General features: G+C 35.4%; 1 protein-coding gene across 1 annotated transcript; it reads right to left on the reverse strand.

The window, feature by feature from the left end:
* Nucleotides 1-2269: 2269 nt before the first annotated feature.
* On the reverse strand, nucleotides 2270-21175 carry LOC107762846 (BTB/POZ and MATH domain-containing protein 2). Its single transcript, XM_075237800.1, has 6 exons — nucleotides 20289-21175; nucleotides 19293-19641; nucleotides 17121-17397; nucleotides 15095-15255; nucleotides 5963-6121; nucleotides 2270-2587 (listed from the first exon to the last, which is right to left on the reverse strand). The coding sequence occupies exons 1-6, from the start codon at nucleotides 20717-20719 to the stop codon at nucleotides 2468-2470; spliced, it is 1497 nt and encodes a 498-aa protein (XP_075093901.1). The 5' UTR covers nucleotides 20720-21175; the 3' UTR covers nucleotides 2270-2467.
* Between the last annotated feature and the right edge of the window lie 1934 nt (nucleotides 21176-23109).

Raw genomic sequence — 23109 nt, forward strand, 5'->3', positions numbered from 1 at the left:
TACCTTGAATAGGTCCGACTTCCGGGTTTCGACTTTTATGGCCCCGGCATGTGCTTTTACGAAACAATCTACAAGCATAACAAAAGAATCAATAGAGTTAGTTAGTAAATTATGATACCATATCATTTCCCCCTTCGACAAGATTTCACCGAATTTTTTCAATAATACAGATTCGATCTCATCATCTTCTAGATCATTTCCTTTAATGGCACATGTGTAAGAGGTGACATGTTCGTTGGGGTCGGTCGTTTCGGGCATGCGAAAATTCTTTGGGATTGGTTTAGGGGCCGCGCTCGGGGGGAAAGGCTTCTATACGAATGTTTTGGAATCTAAGCCTTTCAATATCGGGGCTGCCCCCGGGATCTGATCAACCCTGGAGTTGTACGTTTCCACCCTTTTGTTGTTTTCTTCGATCCTCTTTTCTCCTGATTCTATTCATTTCGTCAGTTCTTCGAACATCTTAACAATTTCGGGATTAGTCCCCGATTCTTGCTCATTTGACCTCACTACAGCTAGTTCCATTTTGTGAGTGACTTCTCGGGGCGGATTGGACTCCGGCCTGCTCGGTATCTGGATTTGACTCTGCAACTGATCTATTGCTACCTGTTGAGCTTGCAACATTTCGAAAATCATACGCAAGCTGACTCCGTTTTCTTCAACGTTATGGGTATCTCGAGATGCAGATCAAGTACCACGATGAATGCTATTTTCCGGTTCAGAACGTTGGCCTGCCTCGATGGCCACATGTGAGTTAACGTCCAATGGTACTTCGATTCGAGCTCCAACGGCGTTGACGAGCGGCCTTTCGCCACCGGGCGCCAAGTTATTGTTCTCATCTTGAAGGCCAGCTTCGTTGTCGATAGGCAAGGCCATTGATCGGGAGTTCGTTGTTGCTAATATGAAATCAGAGATGCTTCAAAATAAGCGTGAAACGACCAGTATTTCAGAGATTCGTGTCAAATAGTCACTGTTATCCTTAGCCCCACGGTGAGCACCAAACTGTTTACCCGAAAAACGGATAGAGTTAAATTTGTATGTAGTTCTAAGGGTATGTGGTATAACTTGACACAAATCGTAAGAATGAATAGAAATATCAAATGTTGACTGTAGATAATGAAAAATAAGCAAAGTTGGAAAGAAGATGATTTATAGATTAAGCAAGATGAATCAATTTATCAAGCTAAAAAGGATAACTCTTCAACATAGGAGTGTATGATATCTCAGTTACCATGTATGCAAAACTTGGTCCTTACAGAAATAATAACCATTCCCTTTATAATTGAGGGATCCTACTTTAGATATAATTAAAAATACATAGTGGGAGACCCATGATAAATCAGCTTTTCCATAATTCCTGACAGGATTCTTTCCTCTAGTGGGATTGCAACGACTCTTATCTATGAGCTCGATATTGACTCGAGCTCTCGATCTTGACTCGAGCTCGATTTTGACTCGGATCCTTGTATTGATTCGGGGTCAGTGTTGGTCGATCTCTGCCCCATAAGCTCGATAACTTTACTTTGCATCATAGTTAGATTTGGGTTCGAGCTCGATAATGATATCGAGCTCGACATCGGTCCCTAGGGCTCGAAGCTCGGTGACCTGACTTCGGACCTCAACCTGATATTACGAATACGCTTCTCCGATCCAATGCATTACCATTTCGACCAGTTCGTACGAATGACTAACCGGTTTTTACCGTATACAACATTACTTAATAAACTTTGAAGATTTATACCGTTATTTTTCTAATGTTTATTAAGTGCTCGATGTTGAATACGTTCATACCTTATTTCATTTAATGTCACTAAAAAGAATTACATTAAATCATGAGATCGAAACATGTAGCTTTCAGAATTTAAACACGTATTATATATACGTATTATTATCACTAAAATATAATTCTATTTCTAACTCTATATTCTTTGCTAATATTCTAATTCTTTCTAAACCAAAACTATTGATTCTAAACCCGTAAAATATGAGCAAAACACGATATAACTTTTGTATTATTAATGCCTTCCACATAACTTTTGTTGGTATTATGTTATCTAACCTCTAGCACAGCAAAACTTGCATTTTAGTGTGAGGAGAAAATAATCTCCACGACCATTTGAATAGAAGATGATGATCCTCCAAAGATCTCATATTTTACGTCTCCTGAAGATAGACATATAACTAGAACATTTGTATGGTCCTAAAGAACGATTTTTCCATTGGTAGGTAACATTTCCCCGAAAAAAGTGGCACTACGGAAGGATCTCGGGCGTTTTTAACATTCTTAATTTTGTCAAAAGACTGAGAAATGTCTTAGGGTCAACATTCATATCCACTGTTAAATTTGCAGTAGTCATAACTACTACATGCAACATGCATCTAGAATTACACTGAACAGCAAGAAAAATCAGTATATGCCGATTCATCCAACTGAAAATGTGAAAATGGACAGTATTTCAAAGTCCAGATTTCAGCCACCCCGAGCTTCTCTCCTTGTAGCATCATGAAGTAGTTCTATGTCAACTCCATCCTGAGGTAACTGCACATATCTCACCACTGATCCTCTGATGAAGCAATTCCTGACTGATTTCTATCACCATCAAAAACAGTTTTATCAGCGAGAAATGAAATGAGTACCAAAACACAAAAAGAAGAAAATACTAGGGACAAAAGAAAAGAGACAAGAAAAAGGTAAGTATGTTTAAGCGAAGGAAGAGTGAAAAAACTAGACATACTAGGCCAGTAACTATGAGCAACCTACTTCTAGTCGAGATCCCTTTCACTTTGGAATAGTTTCAGTTTTTCATCCATACTGAATAAATACATACCCTTGCACACTTGAGGAAAACCTGATGTCAATACGAAAATGTTCATACCAGTGTTTTGGAGTGCGAGGCGACAAAAAGCGACGAGGGCCCGATTCACTGAGGCGAGAAGCGAAGCGCTTGCTTTTTTATATATATATATATATATATATATATATATATATATATATATATATATATATATATATATATATATATATATGTGTGTGTGTGTGTGTGTGTGTGTGTGTGTTAAATTTGCATATATAAATAACCAAAAACTCAATAGCAATAACATATTAGCAAATATTTCAATTCAAAAACTAAAAGTAGATAGTAGATACTAAAAGTCTAGAACAAGATAGTCAATAATTCATCAATTTTACACTAAAAGTCTGGCACTGAAAAGAAAAAAATGAAAATCAGAGGAGAAAATAGAGAAACAGAGGAAGAAAGAAGAACAGAAAGGTGAGAAGAAGAAGAGAAGAGTCTTTTTTTTTAAGAACAGAAAGGTGAGAAGAAGAAGAAGAGAAGAGTCCTTTTTTTTTTTTAAAAAAAACGACGCTTCTGTCACATTGTCACCTCCTTGCCCCACTGACGCCTCCTCGCCACTTTTCTAATTTCGCAACACCTCAGCTGAAAATAGCGATGGGCTTCTGCTTCGTGTCACCTCATGCTATTAGCGCTGAGGCGAGCGCTATTTACAATACCGGTTCATACCTTTAAAATTGCGAGAAATAACATTTTACAGAATAGGAATATAGCGTATAAGAAACTGACGACTAGGAAAGGTTGATGGCTCCAGGGCTTGCCATATAAATAGAAAAGAGACCGTCATCTTTACAGTGGCGAAATAATCTTTCTTTTTATAACTATACATCCCAATCTATAGGATTAATCAAGCTGCAGCTCTACCGAGATCTCCTTCCTACTCTACAAGGAAGTGGGTGCTTGCCTACGTGGAATGGGCCAAAGGACATATGTTTTCTTTAATTCAGATGAGGGCGAGCTGGATAAGTGAATGAAAAAAAAAAACGATTCACAAGGCGAAACATGAGGGAACCCAACCTAGCGGGAAAAGTGCAGCAGGGTCAGAGGGGGACGGAGAAGTTTGCCCCGGGCAGGCCTAGGTTAGGAGGGTGAAGCATCTACCATTCCCCCCATTGCTATCCCTAGCACCGTCTAGGATATTCATAATTCGTGGTCCTATCCTGATTGTTGATTCCGGTTCCAATTTCGTGCACCTAGTCATATTTTATGGGCCTACAGAGATAGTTGCTTCCAGTTCCAACTTTTGTATCTAGAAAACATGATGCAAAAGTAATTCCGGGCCAATGAGACTAAAAGTTGCAACATTGAAAATTAACATTACCACCCGTGGCGGATCTATGTACAGGAAAGGGGGTGGTACGCCACCGGGTCGCTCGAGTAAAAATTCATATATACTCCCTCTGTTTCAATTTAGATGACACACTTTCCTTATTAGTCCGTTCCAAAAAGAATGACACATTTCTACAACTGGAAATAATTCAACTTTAAACTCTTCATTTTAACATTTTACCCTTAATGAGAAGCTTTTATAACCACACAAATGTCATGGCTCCACAAAGCTTTTACCCCTTAAGCTTTTAAAACCACAAGTTTCAAAAGTATTCTTTTTTTTCTTAAACTCTGTGCTGAGTCAAACTACCTCAACTAAATTGAAACGGAGGGAGTACACTGGTATTTTCACGTAAAAAGCGTTCATAATTAGAGTGTGGCACCCTCAGTCACAAAGTGAAGTTAGGTTCCGTGGTCCAAGTTTCTCTTACCAGGCGCAAGGCCCAAGATCGATACTTGCCTCACTCATCTTATCAATTCAATTTTAATGTTCCTCTCCACCTCGCTTGTTCCCTTTTTTCATTTTCTTTCTTTTATGTTCATCTTTGTATTTCCTCTCTTTGTACAACCCTTTTTTAATCTAGTTAATGTTATTTTTTTTTTTCATGATTTCAAGTAAAGGACCAAATATATTCAGTTTGGTTATCACATGTTAAGTGGTAAGTTTACATAAAATAGTGGCACCCGTAGTTATCAAATCCTGGATCCGCCTCTGAATTTACTACATATGCTTTGGTTCCAAATTGGTAAGACATCAAGGCACCAACGAGACAACAAATTCAATTTGTTAAAGCCATAGAAGATTTTCAACCCAAGGAAAAAAAAAAAAAAGAAGAAGACGACAACTCAAAACGAAACAACACAAGGTCATTTATTTGGAGAAGCCATCATATTTCACCCAACCACAGGCTATATCATGGTGGTTATACATAGAGCATAAGGTTCACCATTCTATTGACTTCTATGCGGCTACCAGGTTGAGTAAGACACAAAATTCTTTAGTTAAGGTTTTCCCCAGCACTACAATAGTTACAGTGATATTGGATTCTTGTACTTACAAGTTCTTAGCCTTGGAATAAGAAATTCTTAGTGTCCAAATGGTCAAAGAATGTAAAGCTAGATGCCTTCAAGTAACATAAGTAGTTACATTAAACAGAAAGGTGAATAGATCATAGCATAGCTTATAGCAAATATTAACAAACACTAGGCCTTAGCAGAACAGAGCCACCAAACAATCATAGTCATAGTGATCGACAAAGCTCATAACCATAGATTAAAACTACAAAAAGAATCTCATATCTTTGTGAACCTCAGTGACCAGAATTTTAGACACAGAGAGAAGTTAATACTTCAAATTGACCTTCTTCACACGACATCAGTACTTCAAATTGGCCCTCCTTAATTCAAATATCCAACCAACAGTAAAAAGTTCTAGCAAAAACTATCAGGGTTCACAACTAAAGACTATTGTGGAGGAGAAAAATATCATGTCCTCCTAGTGCATAACAAAACCAAAAAGAACCAATTCACAAGTTCTTCAATTGAGAGAGTGAGAGAGAGCCAATCAGAGGTTCTCAACCAATCGTACACACACAAAGAGAGAAGATGAAAGAATGAACAAAATGAAATGCATGGCCACTTATTTTCACAGATGAAATCGATGATATCTAACAAGAAGAACAAAGATGGAAGAACACAACATAGCTCATAAATAAAATGAACCCTAAATGTTAATTGTCCCACCCAACCCACACGATTGGAGGAGAACAAGGAATAATTACCATGTGGGGGTACTTGTCCTCGTCAACAACCCTCGTGTTTTCAAGCTTAATGTTCAGATACTGATCAACTGAATGTAGTGTTCCTCGGATAGCCAAGTCATTCTTCAGTTCCACAGTCACTTCTCTGCCTACCAGATCCTTGAAATATGAGAAAAACAACTGGAAAACAGAGTGGGTCAGAGGCAAAACCCAGCCAGAATATAGACCAAATAAATATATGAGAAAAAACCTCAAATAAGAATTGATTCCAATAAGGTAAATAAACTTTCCACTGTAGAACAATTGGAGAAAACAAAGCAGACACCAAGTATATACAGCACTAAGAAAGAGAGATCAGGAAAAAAAATACCATTTTTCTCTCCCAGGAATATCACTGTGCTCTCTCTGTCCTTGACAGCTCTCTGCTTCAACAAAATTGGACAATTTCAGACCTTTTTTTATAACATAGTACAACAACGAAGAAGAACTATGAGGTCTCAAGTCCAAGTTCCAATCAAGGCAAAACACACTAGGTGATATCTTCCCACCCGTCTAAAGCTTGGTAGGCAGAGTTATCCAGTACCTGTATTGGTGCAAGGTAGCAAGCACACGAAGGAATAGTCGAGGTGCGCATAAGTTAGCAGGGACATCACCTTCAATAAAAAACCCAGCACAACAACACCTAGTTTTTGAATTCTGTGAAGATTCATAATTCGCTGAGGATTGATAAATTGACTAGTTTTAGTCTGAATGGACAACCTACTCTACAACCGCCCCCTTTATCCAAGCTTGGAACTAGCAGTATCAGCTAACATAAGATGCTGAGCTCAGACAAACAGATTTCTTGCTTAAAAGTATATAGTATAAGCGGAAAATTTCTAATTGTTACAGATGTTAAAAAGTCAGTTCAATAGCACACCAAACAAACCTCAAGGGCCGATTGTTTAGACTGTATTAGATATAATCGGGATGTTATTCAATTATTGGTTAGGAATTAGAATCAGTTGTAAATCTTGACCTCCAATAATCCCAAATGCTGAATAGTAACAATAAAAATAAAAAGAAAATAGCATATTTTACGGTCTTATATATTATCTTAATAATCTAAATATTCACAATTTCAGAGCCATCTATTACATGAGCCTCCAAACAAGAAACATGAGAAATCGAAGTCGACAATTTGTTTAAGCAGCGGAGCAGTACAAAGCATGGGAACAGAATGAGATTTTTTTTTTTGAGTTTACCATTAAAAACAAAAAAAAAAAATTTAAATTAAACAATTGGGAAGAGGGATTTAGGGTTTTCCTTTTTCAAATACAGAGAGATATAAAGAGGGGGACTTACAACTCGACTTCGCCGGAGGAAGAGATGTTTGAGAAGCAAGTGGAAATCGGAGGCTAGTTTAGTTGGAAATTCGCGTCAGAATTTGAAGTCCTTTTTTTGCTTGAAAACATATAAGCAAATAGTCCTACCGTTCCAAACCGTGAATCATTGTTAAAACAATTCTTTTTCCTTAATAACGGGGATTTTGTTACGAATTCGCTAACAAGAAGATTATTCATTTAGTACAAATTTATCTACAAGTAGATGCAGTCAGGTTGCAAGCAACTTAATGAAATGATTTGCAGCAGTTTTTTATTAAACAGGCACATTACAAACAGTTCATGCACACACCTTACAAGCAGCTAAAGAAAAACCTTGCAGCTGCTTCCTGAAAAATCTCGCAACTGCTTCCTTTCTTATATAAATAGAGAAGTTTTCAGTTCATTATGAACAACAGTTTGAAGTTGAATAAAAAAATCAATCCCCCTCTATACTTGTCTTCGATTTCTTTACTTTACAGTCTTTATTTTATAACACGTTATCAGCGCGAGGCTCTACCATTTTGAGTACGTACTTCGAATTTAATTTCTATTTCAGTGTTCGTCTCTGATGTAAGGCGACACTCTTATGTCTGTGGTTAGATCTTGTTCATAACAAGCATCATATGGCAGATTATATCCTTGAGGTGTGTTTGTCTCCGAAGTAAGGCGACACTCTTATGTCTGTGGTTAGATCTTGTTTATAACGAGCATCATATGGCAGATTATATCCTTGAGGTGGTGAGTTTTTCTTCTTGACAGTAGTGATATAGATATCACTTACATCTGGTGTGGCCAAATTTGCGTAATTTAATTTGAGCCTTTTGCTTATATTTTAATATCACTATCATCGCTTGCTTTGTTATATGTTACGTATATAGTACCTATTTTGGTATTTGTTTTCATCCTAATTATCTTAATAAAGGATTACAAAGTGGATAACATTATTAGATCCACTTAAACTCCAGCAGAGTTTGCAAGAAATATACAACCACCAGAAGTGATTATGTTTCATATATCTCATTGTAACTAAATTTTGTTAACCACCAGAAGTGGTATATGCCTATGACAACCAGAAGTGATAATTTAGGCTTTTGGTGGTTACAATTAAAGATAAGCTAGAAAAATATTCTCTATATTACATGCACGCCTCGATTTGCTCCTGAAGTAGTAAATATTTTAAAAGAGGTTGAAGCATCACAATTGATGTGATTAATGCGCGTTCAGATAATTATATTCGATTTCCTGAAGGATGAGAATTTTTGATAAATATTAATCCATTCCCTGAAGTGAATGTGATAATATTAATAAAGTTGTAAATATGAACGTGCTCTTGATGTAAATATATTACAATTCACCTCCATAAGAGGTAATATGATTGAGAGAATATATACTCAATTTTTCGTATTTTAATTTGCTACTGAAGAAGTAACACAATTGAAATTTTCTCCCAAAGCAGGAAAATATTATGAAACTGTATCTTTTTGTGTGTAAATAAAATAATGAGCTATTCAAAGTTATTTTTGAAGCACATTTTCATTCCCTGTAGTGAATGAAGAAATACCACAACTCACCTCCGGAAGAGCTAGAATAACAAATGATATAAATATTATTTTTGTGGCATAAAAATCATTGTCGCACGTACCTGTTGTACGTAAAATATCTTGGATAATTTTATTAAGTATCATTCTAAGGCAAAAAAATTCTTGTAGAATGCTTTCTACTACAACCACATTAATATATTATGGTTAGTTATTGAGTTCCCCGAAAGAAATAACAACTCGTGTATCTTTCCTTAAAAGATGCAATGACTATGTGATTGCCGTATTGATACAAAATATTCAGATGTTAATGATATTTCTCCTTGAAGGAGATATTTGTCACAAAGTTAGTAATAGAAATATTAAAATTCTTAATTTTCGTCATTTATAGATTTAGAATTAGTTTTATATTGTTCATTTGGTTATAATTTTCTCTCATAATACCAGAAGTGTCTGAGCAATATTTGATAGTACAAAATGTGTCAACAACTCCTGAAGAGCTAATTGTTTGTCTAGAAGACACATGACACCAGTAGTGTCTGGTAAATATTAGATTGTGGATAATAAAGGAAGGCTCTCGAAGAGCTTATATACAAATATGTCATTCATATTATATGATCATGGTCAAAACATATGTTGTAGTAAACCTGAAGTTTACTAATACAAATGGCTATCATATTGAGACTACAAATGATTGAAAGATTGAAAATCTTCATGTTCCCACAATCATATGGGGTAAATATGTATGTGAGAAGTTACCCGCCTTATTCTTCAAATTTGTACTACATCATGTATCACAGTATCCCAGAAGTTTACTAATGCAAAAGCAGCCACAGTAAATTAGAAATTTACTGATACAAAAGTAGCCACAGTAAATCAGAAGTTTACTGATGCAAAAGTTTATGCCATAGTAAACCAGAAGTTTACTTAGAGATAGCACATGCCATGATAAACTTGAAGTTTTCATTTGCCATTTTTAAATGAGCTATTTGAGAATTCAGATAAGCATATACTGAAGAATTATAAGATTCTTCAAGAATTCTCTTGGGTGGCTTGTTCTTATAATAACTTGATTATACCAACTAAAGTTGGGACTAAAATTCCCGAATTCTGAAATATATAAAAGGTGAATATGAGCCCATTCACCTATCATGTGAACCACTTATAGATGCATATATAAGATGGTTACGTGTATGTTTATTGTCAACCTGCAGTTTTACATTTGAAATTGTCTTTCTCAATTAATAGCATAATTTTCAGATTATAAAATCAAGATAGTTCATCTTGATGATGCTGGTTTATATCCAAGCTAGTTTAGCATTGAATACCTCATATTAATGGCTAAACTGTTTCTTATGAGAACAAAACTTCATGTGTTGGTCTAAGATTTTCTAAATTGCATATAGCAGCACTTGTATGCATCAGACCAACAAAATATGATAAGTCATTCCCTCTCAATTGGTTTAGGATCAGAAACCAAATATTTTTATTATTATCTAATAACTTTTGATGTGTGGTATATGATTAATTTCTCTACCACGATGCACAAAGATGTATTTTTCAAAGAAGATTGGGGATATGAGTTAGTTTTTCTAACATTTGAGGGATGAAATAAACAGCTGAAAAATATGCTATATGAATCGAATTATCATTAATATGATCATCGCTTAGAAGATAATTCAAATCAAATGCCAGAAGCATTTGCTGATCCAAAATTAAATATCATATTTCAGCTGCAAATGCTCCTATTAAAATTAAAATCCCTGAAGGATAAACTTTACTGCACGCATGAAGCGTAGTAAACCGATCGGTTCCAAAGGTAACAATCCCTGAAAAGGATAGGAGCAAGTGATCATAATGAGGAGGAAATGAGCAATGAGCTCTAGAAGAGCCCACGATATAACATTTCATGAAACTCCAGAAGAAGTTCAGGTACCTGAAAATAAAGAAAGTGATGAGATCTCAACAAGTTATGCCGCTTAGGAACCGATACAAAATGATCGTCGGCGATATATTTGATACAATATAGTACACAATATTATAAATGATTGTGAGGATCGGACCTGTAGTCCAGACACCTGAAGATGTCATGCCATCTAAATACAAGTCATAACCTCTATGACTCATTTGATTAAGTCAAAATGAAGATCCCCGAAGGATTTAAAAATGCTTGAAGCATATAATTCAAAGTCTCAAGAAATATACTCAATCAGATTACAAAAATCTTTGTATGAATTAAAACAATCAGGGCGCATGTGGTATAATCACCTCACTGAATTGATGAATGACGGTTATATAAATGATGGCATTTTTCCATGCATTTTTACAAAGAAAACAACATCAAAGTTTGTTATACGTGATGTTTATGTTAATGACATAAATATCACAGGAACTCCAGAAGAGCTCCAAAAGGAAAAACTTTGTGTTAGTCTGCAAATTGAATATTTAGCAGACGAGATCTTTATCCATCAGTCTGTCTATACAGAAAATATCTTAAAATACTTTTACATGGACAAAGCGCACCCATTAAGTACACCAAATAGGTGTTCGATCACTTGAAGTGAATAAGGATCCGTTCTGACCTTCAGAAGAGGATGAGGAACTCCTTGGTCCTGAAATACTCTATCTTAGTGCAATTGGTGCACTTATGTATCTTGCCAATGCTAACAAAGGTGGTGCAGATCATATTGGTTATGCAGATGTAGGTTATTTATCCGATCTCCATAAAGTTCGATCTCAAATCGGGTATGTGTTTACATGTGGAGGTATTGTCATATCATGGCGCTTCACAAAGCAATCTATTGCTGCTACTTCTTCAAATCATGCTGAGATAATAGTTATTCATGAAGCAAGTAGGGAATGCATATGGTTGAGATCAGTGATTCATTTTATTCGAGAAAAATATAGTTTGGAATGTGATAAAAGATCCACAATTTTATACGAAGACAATGCTGCATGCATAGCCCAATTAAAGGGAGGATTTATAAAAGGAGATAGAATGAAGCACATTTTACCAAAATTATTCTATACTCATGATCTTTAGAAAAATGGTGACATCGATGTGCAACAAATCCGTTCAAGTGACAATCCAACAAATTTGTTCACTAAATCTTTGCCAACTTCAACTTTTGAGAAAATGGTATACAAGAGTGGAATGCGGAGACTCAAATATTTGAAACAAGATTTTCATCAGGGGGAGTGAAATACGCGTTGTACCCTTTTTTCCTTACTAAGCTTTTTTTCATGGGGTTTTTCTTATAAAATTTTTAATGAGCCAGTTAGAAATGCGTATTACTAAATACGTGTACTCTTTTTCCTTCACTAGAATTTTTTCACTGGATTTTTCCTAGTAAGGTTTTAACGAGGCACATTATCTTTTAGTGAACATCCAAGGGGGAGTGTTATGAAAATATTATATTGTGGATGTCCATTTATTACTCTGCTATAGATAATCTTCCTGAAGAAGATTATCCATTTAGTACTATGTTGAAATTTATCTACAAGCAGCTGATGCAGGCAGGTTGCAAGCAACTCAATGAAATGATTTGCAGCAGTTTCATATTAAACAGGCAGGTTGCAAGCAATTTATGCAGACAGCTTACAAGCAGCTAAAGAAAAGCCTTGCAGCTGCTTCCTGAAAAGCCTCGCAGCTGCTTCCTTTCTTCTATAAATAGAGGAGTCTTCAGTTCATTATGTACATAAGTTTGAAGTTTGAATAATATATCAGTTTCTCTCTATACTTGTCTTTACTTTACTGTCTTTATTTTATAACAAATATATATTTATTGTAGTAGTAACTTTTTTAATTATAAAAATATATCTAATTTTTGTTCTTCCAATTCTGAAAGACTTGTCGAAAATGGATTGGTTTGATCGAGAAAGGCTTGAAACTTTAAAGCATTGCTCGAGACGAGTTACTTGTTCAAAACAACATTGAACCTTAGACATAAAAAAGTGCAATGCAAAAGAATACTTTCTTTCTAGAGGCATCGATAATTTAAAAAAAAAAACAGTTATTAAGTAATAGCTTGAACTAAGAGGAAGTGAAATAATACGTTGTATAACATTTGTAGTAATATAAATGATATATTTTTATAGTACATAATTTACATTAAAGGTGTTAATCGAGATGGACCAACCCACTAACAATCCGGTTCAATTCGGTCATTCTGTAAGGAATGAGATGGGTTGGTTGGGGTAGGAGTTGTGCCTGACGGGGTCGGACCTTTTTTGGCTACTGGTGCACTGGAACCTGGCTAGCCCGATAACCCGTTCGAGGGTTTTAACCGTGTTCCAGTCCGGTTTAAGTTGCAATTTTTTTTTTAAAATTCTGACCGCTGCCAATGGTCAAAATAAAAAATGACTGTTGGGCAACGGTCATTTTTTGCACTTTTAGCCATTTCGGCCTACTCCTTGCTAAAATAGTCCCCCACCCCTAATAATTAATAAATTATATTTTTAGCCTTCTAAAAACAACAACTAACTCCCCATCTTCTTCATTTTTTCTCACAACTTGCTCTCTTCTCCTACTCTAATTCTCTATCAATTTCCTCTTGATTATTGAATTGCTTATTGCTCTCAAGTTCTCAATTAATTATTATTTCAAGTTTTATCAAGTATTTATGGTAGCCACTACAAAATTACAATTTTCAAATGAAGTGTGGTTACCATTTTTGTTAGTTTCAAGTTCAAGCATGTCTCGTGCTTCTAGAGTGCGCTCACATGTTTGGGAACACTTTGAGGTAGTAGAAGAAAATGAAGAAGTTCGCAAAGTAGAGTGCAAGAACCGTGGTCGAGTCTTTAATGTTCATCGCAAGTGGGAGCGCACATATGGTTTAAGGAAGCATATCAGAGGGTTGTCTTGAGCGTCCTCTAGTAATTCGTGATTAAGTTGATTTGAGACAATTTGTGTTATTTTGAATTTATTAGACTTATTTAAGTTTAATGTGTTAGTTTATTAGACAATTTGCTCTTATTAGCATTTGACAGTAGTAAACACTAAACTTTTAATTGTTGTAAACTTTTAATTTGCAAGTTCAAAAATGAAAAAATTAAAATAGAGCTTGCAAGTTAATTTGAAGTATTATTATACAGTGAAAATATGAAATGAAAGCATTTGAAATTTGATCCTTACATATTGGTCTTATTAAATAATTTTATGTAGTCACTTAATTTCAATTTTAAAATTTTAAAATTCAAATTTCAAATTTAACACTTTAAAGTTTAAACTTTAAAAGTATATTTAGAAGTTTGCAAACACTTAAGTATCAATTACATTGAACTAGAAAACATAATACACACACAAAAAAAAAACGTCCCGGTTCAAACCAAATAGGCCCGAACCCAGACGGGCACACTAGAACCCGGAATCACCCAGCCCACTAACAGCCCGTTCCACTAACTAGCCCGCCCCACTAACCGGACGGGTTATATTTTCTCATAACCATCCCGGTCCAGCCCGTCCAATAAACACCCTTAGTTTACATATGCACATTTTTTCCAAAAATTTAAAAATTGATATGCAAAATACAATGGCAATTTTTTTTAGGGTATTGATCTTGTAAATTGTCAATCCGCATGACATATGTACAATGCAAGTTATAAAATTTGTTAACAATTTAACAAGATAGGTAATACTAAGGCATACCGCATACCCACCGGCATGAAAAAATAATTTTCCATAGCACCAAGCTATCTCTGCACAAATTCCTTAAACATGGACAAAAGTTGAACAGCGGCGCGGAATGATCCGCAAACCACCAACGTGTGATTACAATGCTAGAAGCCCTACAAGCCTAATACACAAGCCTATTTGTGGAGCGGTAAATTAGTTTCATCGTAGACCTTCAACGGTGACGAATATTTATCACCTAATTATCTGTCGAATAACAATACCCCAAATAACAGCAAATAAATTACGTGTTCCAATTAACAAATCATGGGCTAAAATATCAAGTTCAAATACACGAAGGAACCGCACATAAGTAGAGGGAATAAAGAGAACCTTATCAACAAAGAGTTAGAAGCTGAGTCTCTTGGGAAATGTATCAAGAGCTTCAAGTAGCGGGAACCATACACAAATACATATTACTAGGAACAAGATATTATTATAGATGATTACAATATCAATGACCTTGACAGACCCAAATTTACATCTATGTCAAACTACAGGCTGCATCATGAAAAATATTACTATCCTAGAAACGACCACAGTTTGGCATTCAGAACTTCAATTATAATCTTTGTTTCACGCGCCGTCCGTTAACATCGCCACCATCAAGGATAACCTCATTCCCTAGCTTGCTGGCAATGCCAGAATGTTCACTTACCCTGGCAACATACTCCAACAGTTCTGTGAGGACATGAGGACAACTCTCTCTCAAGTAGTCAAAACCATCGGTTTGCATAACAGCTGCATAAGAAAGATTATGCTGGTCAATACCGCTTAATAACATAACTCAATCAGTATCAACTAATAACATAACTCTGACACTAGTATGTAGCAAGAACAAAATTCACTTCGTTTGTACAATCCTATAATAAGATCAACGCTAAGAATTTAAAGGTGGAACCTATCAACTTTAAATCCTAAAAAAAATCCTGGATTCACCTCAGAGGTGAATGGAACCAAGGTGCTTAGGATAATTTTTCTCCAAAAGGTTCTTGGATTAAAATACTATGCTAAGGATGTGACAAGTTAAAAATCAAAGGGACAAATGGTCAATGAACATCAAATGCATAATGCCAACAATAATTATATAGCATGTAAAACCTAGATGCATGTTACCAAAAGAAATCTACTAATCAATAGACATTTTCAATTATGCTAACTTGGATTTGAAGTGGTGGCATATAAATTGCAATTTGCACAAAAATACTGTAACTATGTCCTTTAGGCCTATCGGTTGAGCATAAAGTTCATGATCCACACTGACAAATGGCATCACCAAATTGTAGAGTTGCGAGTCTTCTTTCACTTTTTCTTTTGTGCCTAAACCTGAACCCCTTTAGAAATAAGGACGACGAATAGAAACTCATTTCAGAAATACTAATATAGACCTGCATTAATGTCTCAGGATAATTTTTCTCCAAAAGGTTCCTGGATTAAAATACTATGCTAAGGATGTGATAAGTTCAAAATCAAAGGGACAAATGGTCAATGAACATCAAATGCATAATGCCAACAATAATTATATAGCATGTAAAATCTAGATGCATGTTACCAAAAGAAATCTACTAATCAATAGACATTTTCAATTATGCTAACTTGGATTTGAAGTGGTGGCATATAAATTGCAATTTGCACAAAAATACTGTAACTATGTCCTTTAGGCCTATCGGTTGAGCATAAAGTTCATGATCCACACTGACAAATGGCATCACCAAATTGTAGAGTTGCGAGTCTTCTTTCACTTTTTCTTTTGTGCCTAAACCTGAACCCCTTTAGAAATAAGGACGACGAATAGAAACTCATTTCAGAAATACTAATATAGACCTGCATTAATGTCTCAGGATAATTTTTCTCCAAAAGGTTCCTGGATTAAAATACTATGCTAAGGATGTGATAAGTTCAAAATCAAAGGGACAAATGGTCAATGAACATCAAATGCATAATGCCAACAATAATTATATAGCATGTAAAATCTAGATGCATGTTACCAAAAGAAATCTACTAATCAATAGACATTTTCAATTATGCTAACTTGGATTTGAAGTGGTGGCATATAAATTGCAATTTGCACAAAAATATTGTAACTTTGTCCTTTAGGCCTATCGGTTGAGCATAAAGTTAATTCCATGATCCACACTGACAAATGGCATCACCAAATTGTAGAGTTGCGAGTCTTCTTTCACTTTTTCTTTTGTGCCTAAACCTGAACCCCTTTAGAAATAAGGACGACGAATAGAAACTCATTTCAGAAATACTATAGACCTGCATTAATGGCCAGACTTCTTCCCTTCCAAATTAACTAGCGACAATATTTTCAGTAGTAGATAAAGAGAATTGTTGAAAATCAAATTAGAAATTTTAAATTTTCATTTTACAGAGATAAAGCACAAGTACATTTTATTACAGAAAATTTTCATAAGGGGAATTAAATCTTTTGAGAGTTACACTTAGGAGAGATTATTTGTAGATCATGATGCCAAAAAAGTATAAATGTGTTAAAATTAACACAAAAAGTCAAGTACTTGAAAGTTGAACCAAATAATCAAATTGAATCGCAACTATGATGTAGCACTATAACATGAGTTGAACAGGAGATAAAAGATCACCTCTTAGATTTTCTGGCATGGCAACAAATTTGAGACAGACAGATTTCAGCTGGAAACAATGATGCTGTTCAGCCAGGGCTAAAGTTGTTGCAACAGTATTAATAGCAACTTCCTCACACAGGTTAGCCTCGCAGAGCAACCTGAGCCTATCTAACCCATAACGGTCAGCAGCCGCAAGCAGATGTTGAGACATTAAGGTCGATGCCCATTTTGAGTTCAATCCTGTGAGTTCTTCCATGTCCGGCAGCACATCCCAGTAAATGAAATGAATAAGAGCCTGCCATCAACATACACGAGAATTAAAGCAACTAATGCAAAATTAAATCACAAAAGTATAATGAAAAGAGACAATGCCACATCAGAACTGTAAATAAAAAACATTTAACTCAAAAATGAACTCCAAATACGGCTTCTATTGGCATCTGCGGTAATCTACTTAGCTTCCTGTTGATACTGTAATAAATTAAACAGCTTCAACAAGTAATTCACAGATGCAATGTTACCAAAGGCAAAAAGCATAGAAAGGTGTTCTTGGGATTTAAACATAAAGAGCAATCACTGTGGGTCCAGTGAAAACATGCAAAAATGAAGAAGCAAATAAGTAAATATGTAATGCAAGAAAAAGTAGATATAAACACAACCAACAAGTATAGATAAAGGAATAGGAAAAAACAATAAATCAACAAAACAAGTGGATGAGATAATTATAAATCAAGATGAAATTTTACGTATCTATAATCTCCTATTCTTAATCATACATATTCATTCATGACTTTTGATTGATATTTAGTATGTCACATTTCAAGGTACATTCATTATTTAGTGTCACCCTCGTCAAGATTATAGAAAATGGGCAATGATGTGTCCCTTTAGTGCCTCGGTGCTTACACTGAAACAGTAACAAAGCAAGGCACAACACCTAGCTTATGTTGTATCTAATTTCCAGACTTAGAAGTGCCTCGAGGGAGCCTTTAACAACACTGAGCATTCCAAAAAGTAGGGATCAGATCAATGTATTTAAGTTTACAACCACTGGAATGCTTGGGACAAAAAATAGTTAATGCATTAACAATTTCCAGACAAGAGTGGGTTGTTGCTCTAGTGGTAAGCACCCTCCACTTCCAACCAAGAAGTTGTGGGTTCGAGTCACCCCAAGAGCAAGGTAGGAGTTCTCTTGGAGAGAGGGAACCGAGGATCTATCGGAAACAGCCACTCTACCCCAGGGTTGGGGTAAGGTCTGCGTACACACTACCCTCCCCAGACCCCACTAGTGGGATTATACTGGGTTGTTGTGGTTGTGGTGGTATTAACAATTTCCAAGATAAGCAAGTTAAAGAAATTATTTGACTGTTGTCTGAATGCATACTTACGTCGCACCAGTCAAAATGAAGTTGCACTTCTTACTACTTGCATATAAATTCATAACCACTTATCCCCCACCAATGTCAACTGAACTTTAGGAATATTATCATCAGTGGAAGTCAACTTCCATCTTTTTGAGATTAGAAAGTAAAAGGTAGAAAATTCAAAGCAAAAGCACCACGATGTAAATTTCCCATGAGTTGGAAGAGTTAGCAAGTAGATGTATCACATACAAGTAGTTTACAGCAAGAGAGGTCTTCAATTTTATGACAATTGGAAAAACAAACCAACAAAGAGAAAATCATATAGTAGAGCATAAAGTTCCTATATGTCTTCCGAAATAGCTTCATACTACAACTTTTAGCCTTCCAAGCTGAAACTGTTCAACTGAATACATCACAAATCCGTAAAGAACAATTCCTTGTCCACCTATAACCTTCTTAAACACTTAATTATGGGTCAAAACTCTCTATTGAACTGCCAGGTCTCTATAGGAGAGAAAACTTATGAAACCTATTAAGAGTGGCAGAAAGTATTCATCTAAAAAAAAGAGGCAGTAAATAACAAATAACTGCTGCAGGTGCAAGTAACTTCGAAAAAATTGCTTAATCGCAGTGTGAAAGAAAATGCAATGACAACTGAGATAATAAATGGAATGAGAAGTTTTCATAGTAGTACAGTAATGCAAATACCAAGTTCAGCATATTAACTATCTTGAATACTTACAGATCACATTAATGATATTTACATTATAAGAAGTCAAATCTAGAGATAAGGGAAAGAAAGGGGAGCGAGGTATATGACTTTGACCTTAAAAACAGGGGCTTCCATGTCTTCTACTTTTATATGCTCTGTATTTTGATCCTTCATTGGACCATAGAGTTGTGCTCTGAACACAGGTGACCTCGCAGCAAGTACCAATTTGTGAGCAGCAAATATCTCTCCATCAACTTCAAAGTTTACATCAGTACCCTTCCCACTTTCAAGGAGTTGTCCAAAATGTAGTCCAATATTTGATGGTGGTAGAGAGATGGCGTAAGTTTTAGGTCCTTCAGTGCGGGACCTCACAACACCAACACAGCAATGAACTTGCAGGCAATCATCCTTCAGGTAGTCTGATGTTTCTAAAGCAGTTCTTTTGAAGAATCGTTTATATCCCCTGCAGAACCCAAATTAGCCCATGTAGATTTATATGCGTGCATGTTAAATAAACAAAGGGTTCGACAAACATGGATAGAGAAAGTGATATGTGAAGTAAAAAAATTAAGTCAAATCCTGCAACTGAATTCTGGTCTGAAGTGCTAATTTCAATCATCAACAAAACCACAACAAGTTTCAGCATACTTCAAAAGCTTACATGAAACGCAAACAGTCTCCATTTCTTAAATAGGGTAAATCAAAATAGAAGTTTCTTTTTTTATCAGGCAAGATGAGTAAATCAGAAAAGACGTTATGAGAATAAGAACTACAGCACAAGCATGTAAAGGTAGACAAGGACGAACGAGACGTGCAAAGATGACTGCTGGTTGCAATTTCTTCTACTAAAAGTTAAGCAAATCTATTTACAAAGACAAGGACAAGGTTAAAGCGCCCAGTGTCACAAAATCAAAAGTATACCACAACACAAGCCCATAAATTAAAGTACACCGTACAAAAGAGTAAGTCAACCAACCAATACATCAAACAATACTTTATCGGAAAGGACAGAGGTCAGGTAAAACCAGCGTTGAATAGTCAGTGAAATTCAACTACATTAGACCACACCGTACAAAAAGTAAACGAAAGAACCCATAAAAGGGAACTCACCACATGCTTCCACGATATTTAAGAGTGTAGGGCCCACTCTCCAAAGCTCTCCCGAAATGGCTATGCACCTTATGCCTACCCTTACCGCTTTGATCAATTAACGTCAGCTCAAAAAGCGCCCTCACATCCGTGCCTTCGCTCGCTAAGGCAATGAACAACGAAACATACGTGGAGTTATCTTCAATACTCTTTCCATCCGGATAGAAATAGATCGCCCACGAATACCCACCTACCATGAACGTATCAGAAGCGATGTATTTCCCAATCCCAATCCCCTTGGACAACGAATATCCCGTGATCTTAAAATCGTGAGAGCCATTCACCGTCTCCGTCACCGACGTCGACGTAGTCGTCGTCGGAGATGATGAAGCCGAGGACGATGAAGAGGGTTTGTTAATTGCCTCGTTTTCAACCCTTCCCATGCCCACCATACGTGAAAATTTTAACGGCAATCGGTCAATTAATCTTTAGTCAAATTTCCAATTTATGAAAAAATTGGAAATGTGGATCAGATCTAGGGTTTGGAAAGCCGAATTCGAAGGAAACGGAGTGTTTTAGGCTAGAGAACTAGGGATTTATCTGCGAAATCGAGGGTGAATTTAGAGGAAATCTAGACTCTGCGAAATTAGGGCTCAGGAATGGTAGAATGTGAATTTTCTAGGGCTTCGCGAGAGGAGGAGGAAGAAGAAGAAACAGAATGGATGAATTGTTTTTATACGCGCGGTGGGGTTGTGACAGAAATGATGATTAGGTACTGTGCAAGCTGGCTGTATGATTGAGTTGGAAACTCACGCGCTGTTGGGGGGTTGTTTTCGGTGGTTGAGGAAATGCGGGATGTAACCGTTGGCTCTAAAGGAGTAAAAGGAGATCTTTTGTTAACGTGCATGTATAGATGTTGTCATGTATAGGGAAATTTATACTCCTATTATATACCACTGTCCCACAAAATAGTAAAAAATGCACGCGTTCTATTTTGTAGTCCCCATTTAATCTATATTTATTTTTAAATTTTTTTTTAATTATACCCATTTTTTAAACAATTTCACACTTCTTTCTTTTCCTCTTCTATTTTCTGAATGTTGAAACTTGAGATATTGTTATGCGTTCTACCCTGATGATTCATATATATATATATATATGCTTGTCCCATTATATTCGGTTTGGTCTTATTCACAATAATTTAACCTCTTAGATATTTTAGTTACATTGATTTTTGGTTCTAATTTATCTGTAGTAACTTGTTTTCATGTCGAAAATATTTTTCATTCTTTAATCTTTGAAATGAAGAGCATCAATCGTTGCTAATCATGATTTATTAAATTCATTATTATTTAGTACTTTTCGTTTATGTACAATATATTCTTTTGTTGAATTCTTTTTTTGAAATATTATCTTCCTCATTTCCGTGTGCAGATTTAGAACTTCAGCTCTAAGAATGCTGAAGTTCAGCAAATATAAATAAAATTTCAGCTATTAGAATGCTGAAATTCAGTAAATACAAAATAAACTTTAGTCCTAGAATACTGAAGTTCAGCAATTACAAAACAAACTTCAGCTCCTAGAATGCTGAAGTTCAGCAATTACAAAATAAAAATTTTAGCCAAAACATGATGTAGTTTTATTGAGCTGAAGTTTGCCATTGCACTATGAACTGAAGTTTGCGTGATTGCCTTTGCAAGTCAGGCCAAATTTCAGATAAAAATATCTGAAGTTTTGCTACACTTCAGGCAAAACATTCTGAAGTTCAAACTTCAGATATAAGTTTTTGCTACTTCAGGCCCGTATGTATGAAGTTACCCGAAAAGTGGGTACGCTTGCAATTATTTTTTGCAAAGCGGGTATAAGTTAAATTGTGACCCAAAAATTGGGTATATAATAATATATATATATATATATATATATATATATATATATATATATATATATATATATATATATATATATATATATATATATATATATATATACTAATTATGAAATATCTATATTTTATACATTTTTTTTAATATTCAGCAAGTAACTGTAATTATTTTTGACCGACTGACCAATAATATTAAAAGCCATAATGTATATAGGTTCACATAATAATTATACGAGGACTATAGTACTATAGATTCTTTATACGAATATTAAAGAATTATTATGAAATGATTAATATTGGGATGATTGTTATGTATTAATTCTTTTTATTAAAGTCAAATTGTATCAAAAGTATATCTGTATAATGCCAAGTAGTTGTTGACCAACTACTTTCCTGAATATAAGTCTAATCCTATATTATAAGTTTCATCTATGTCTACTACAAATCTAGGGATTACTCAATAGACTAGATACAAAAGATGTGCACTGCAATTACATACATAGAACTATAAGGAAATCGTTCTAAGATGTGTAATGTCTGCTACCATGATGGATATCTTCTGCCTCTAGTGTGCACATGAAGGGCAATCTCTCTGCATATTCTGTGTTCCTCAAAAGTGCCTTGCTGAAATATAATCATGTTTTTCCCTCCAAATACTATAAACTAGCATAGCAAACACATAGCTAGCAATGGTTCCACGCCCTGTATTCTTTCTAGCTATGCGACATGCCCAGTTGAGCTCCTCTTTCCATCCAGTTATGTTACCAAACCAGCAGTTTACTCCACACTCTCCTAGTTACTGAACATTCAAAGAATAAATGCTCTAAAGTTTCAGTACTTTCTTTGCAAAATGTACAATTATGAGGCACATGCATACCAATTTTGTATAGTATATCCATTGTGGCTAGTCTTTCACGTGCAACCAACTATTGGATAAATTTAAATATAGGATGGATACTT

Source organism: Nicotiana tabacum, chromosome 19, assembly GCF_000715075.1.
Source record: "Nicotiana tabacum cultivar K326 chromosome 19, ASM71507v2, whole genome shotgun sequence".
Classification (NCBI taxonomy): Eukaryota; Viridiplantae; Streptophyta; class Magnoliopsida; order Solanales; family Solanaceae; genus Nicotiana; species Nicotiana tabacum.

Bases quoted from the DNA above. Each gene is read 5' to 3' on its own strand.
- LOC107762846 (XM_075237800.1), bottom strand. From the start codon at position 20,719: ATGGTGGGCATGGGAAGGGTTGAAAACGAGGCAATTAACAAACCCTCT. The intron at 6,122-15,094 runs GTGAAACAAAGA...TCTGTTTTCCAG, and splicing joins GCGATGTTAACGGACGGCGC to TTGTTTTTCTCATATTTCAA. The intron at 2,588-5,962 runs GTAATTATTCCT...TGATGGTGATAG, and splicing joins AGGACAAGTACCCCCACATG to AAATCAGTCAGGAATTGCTT.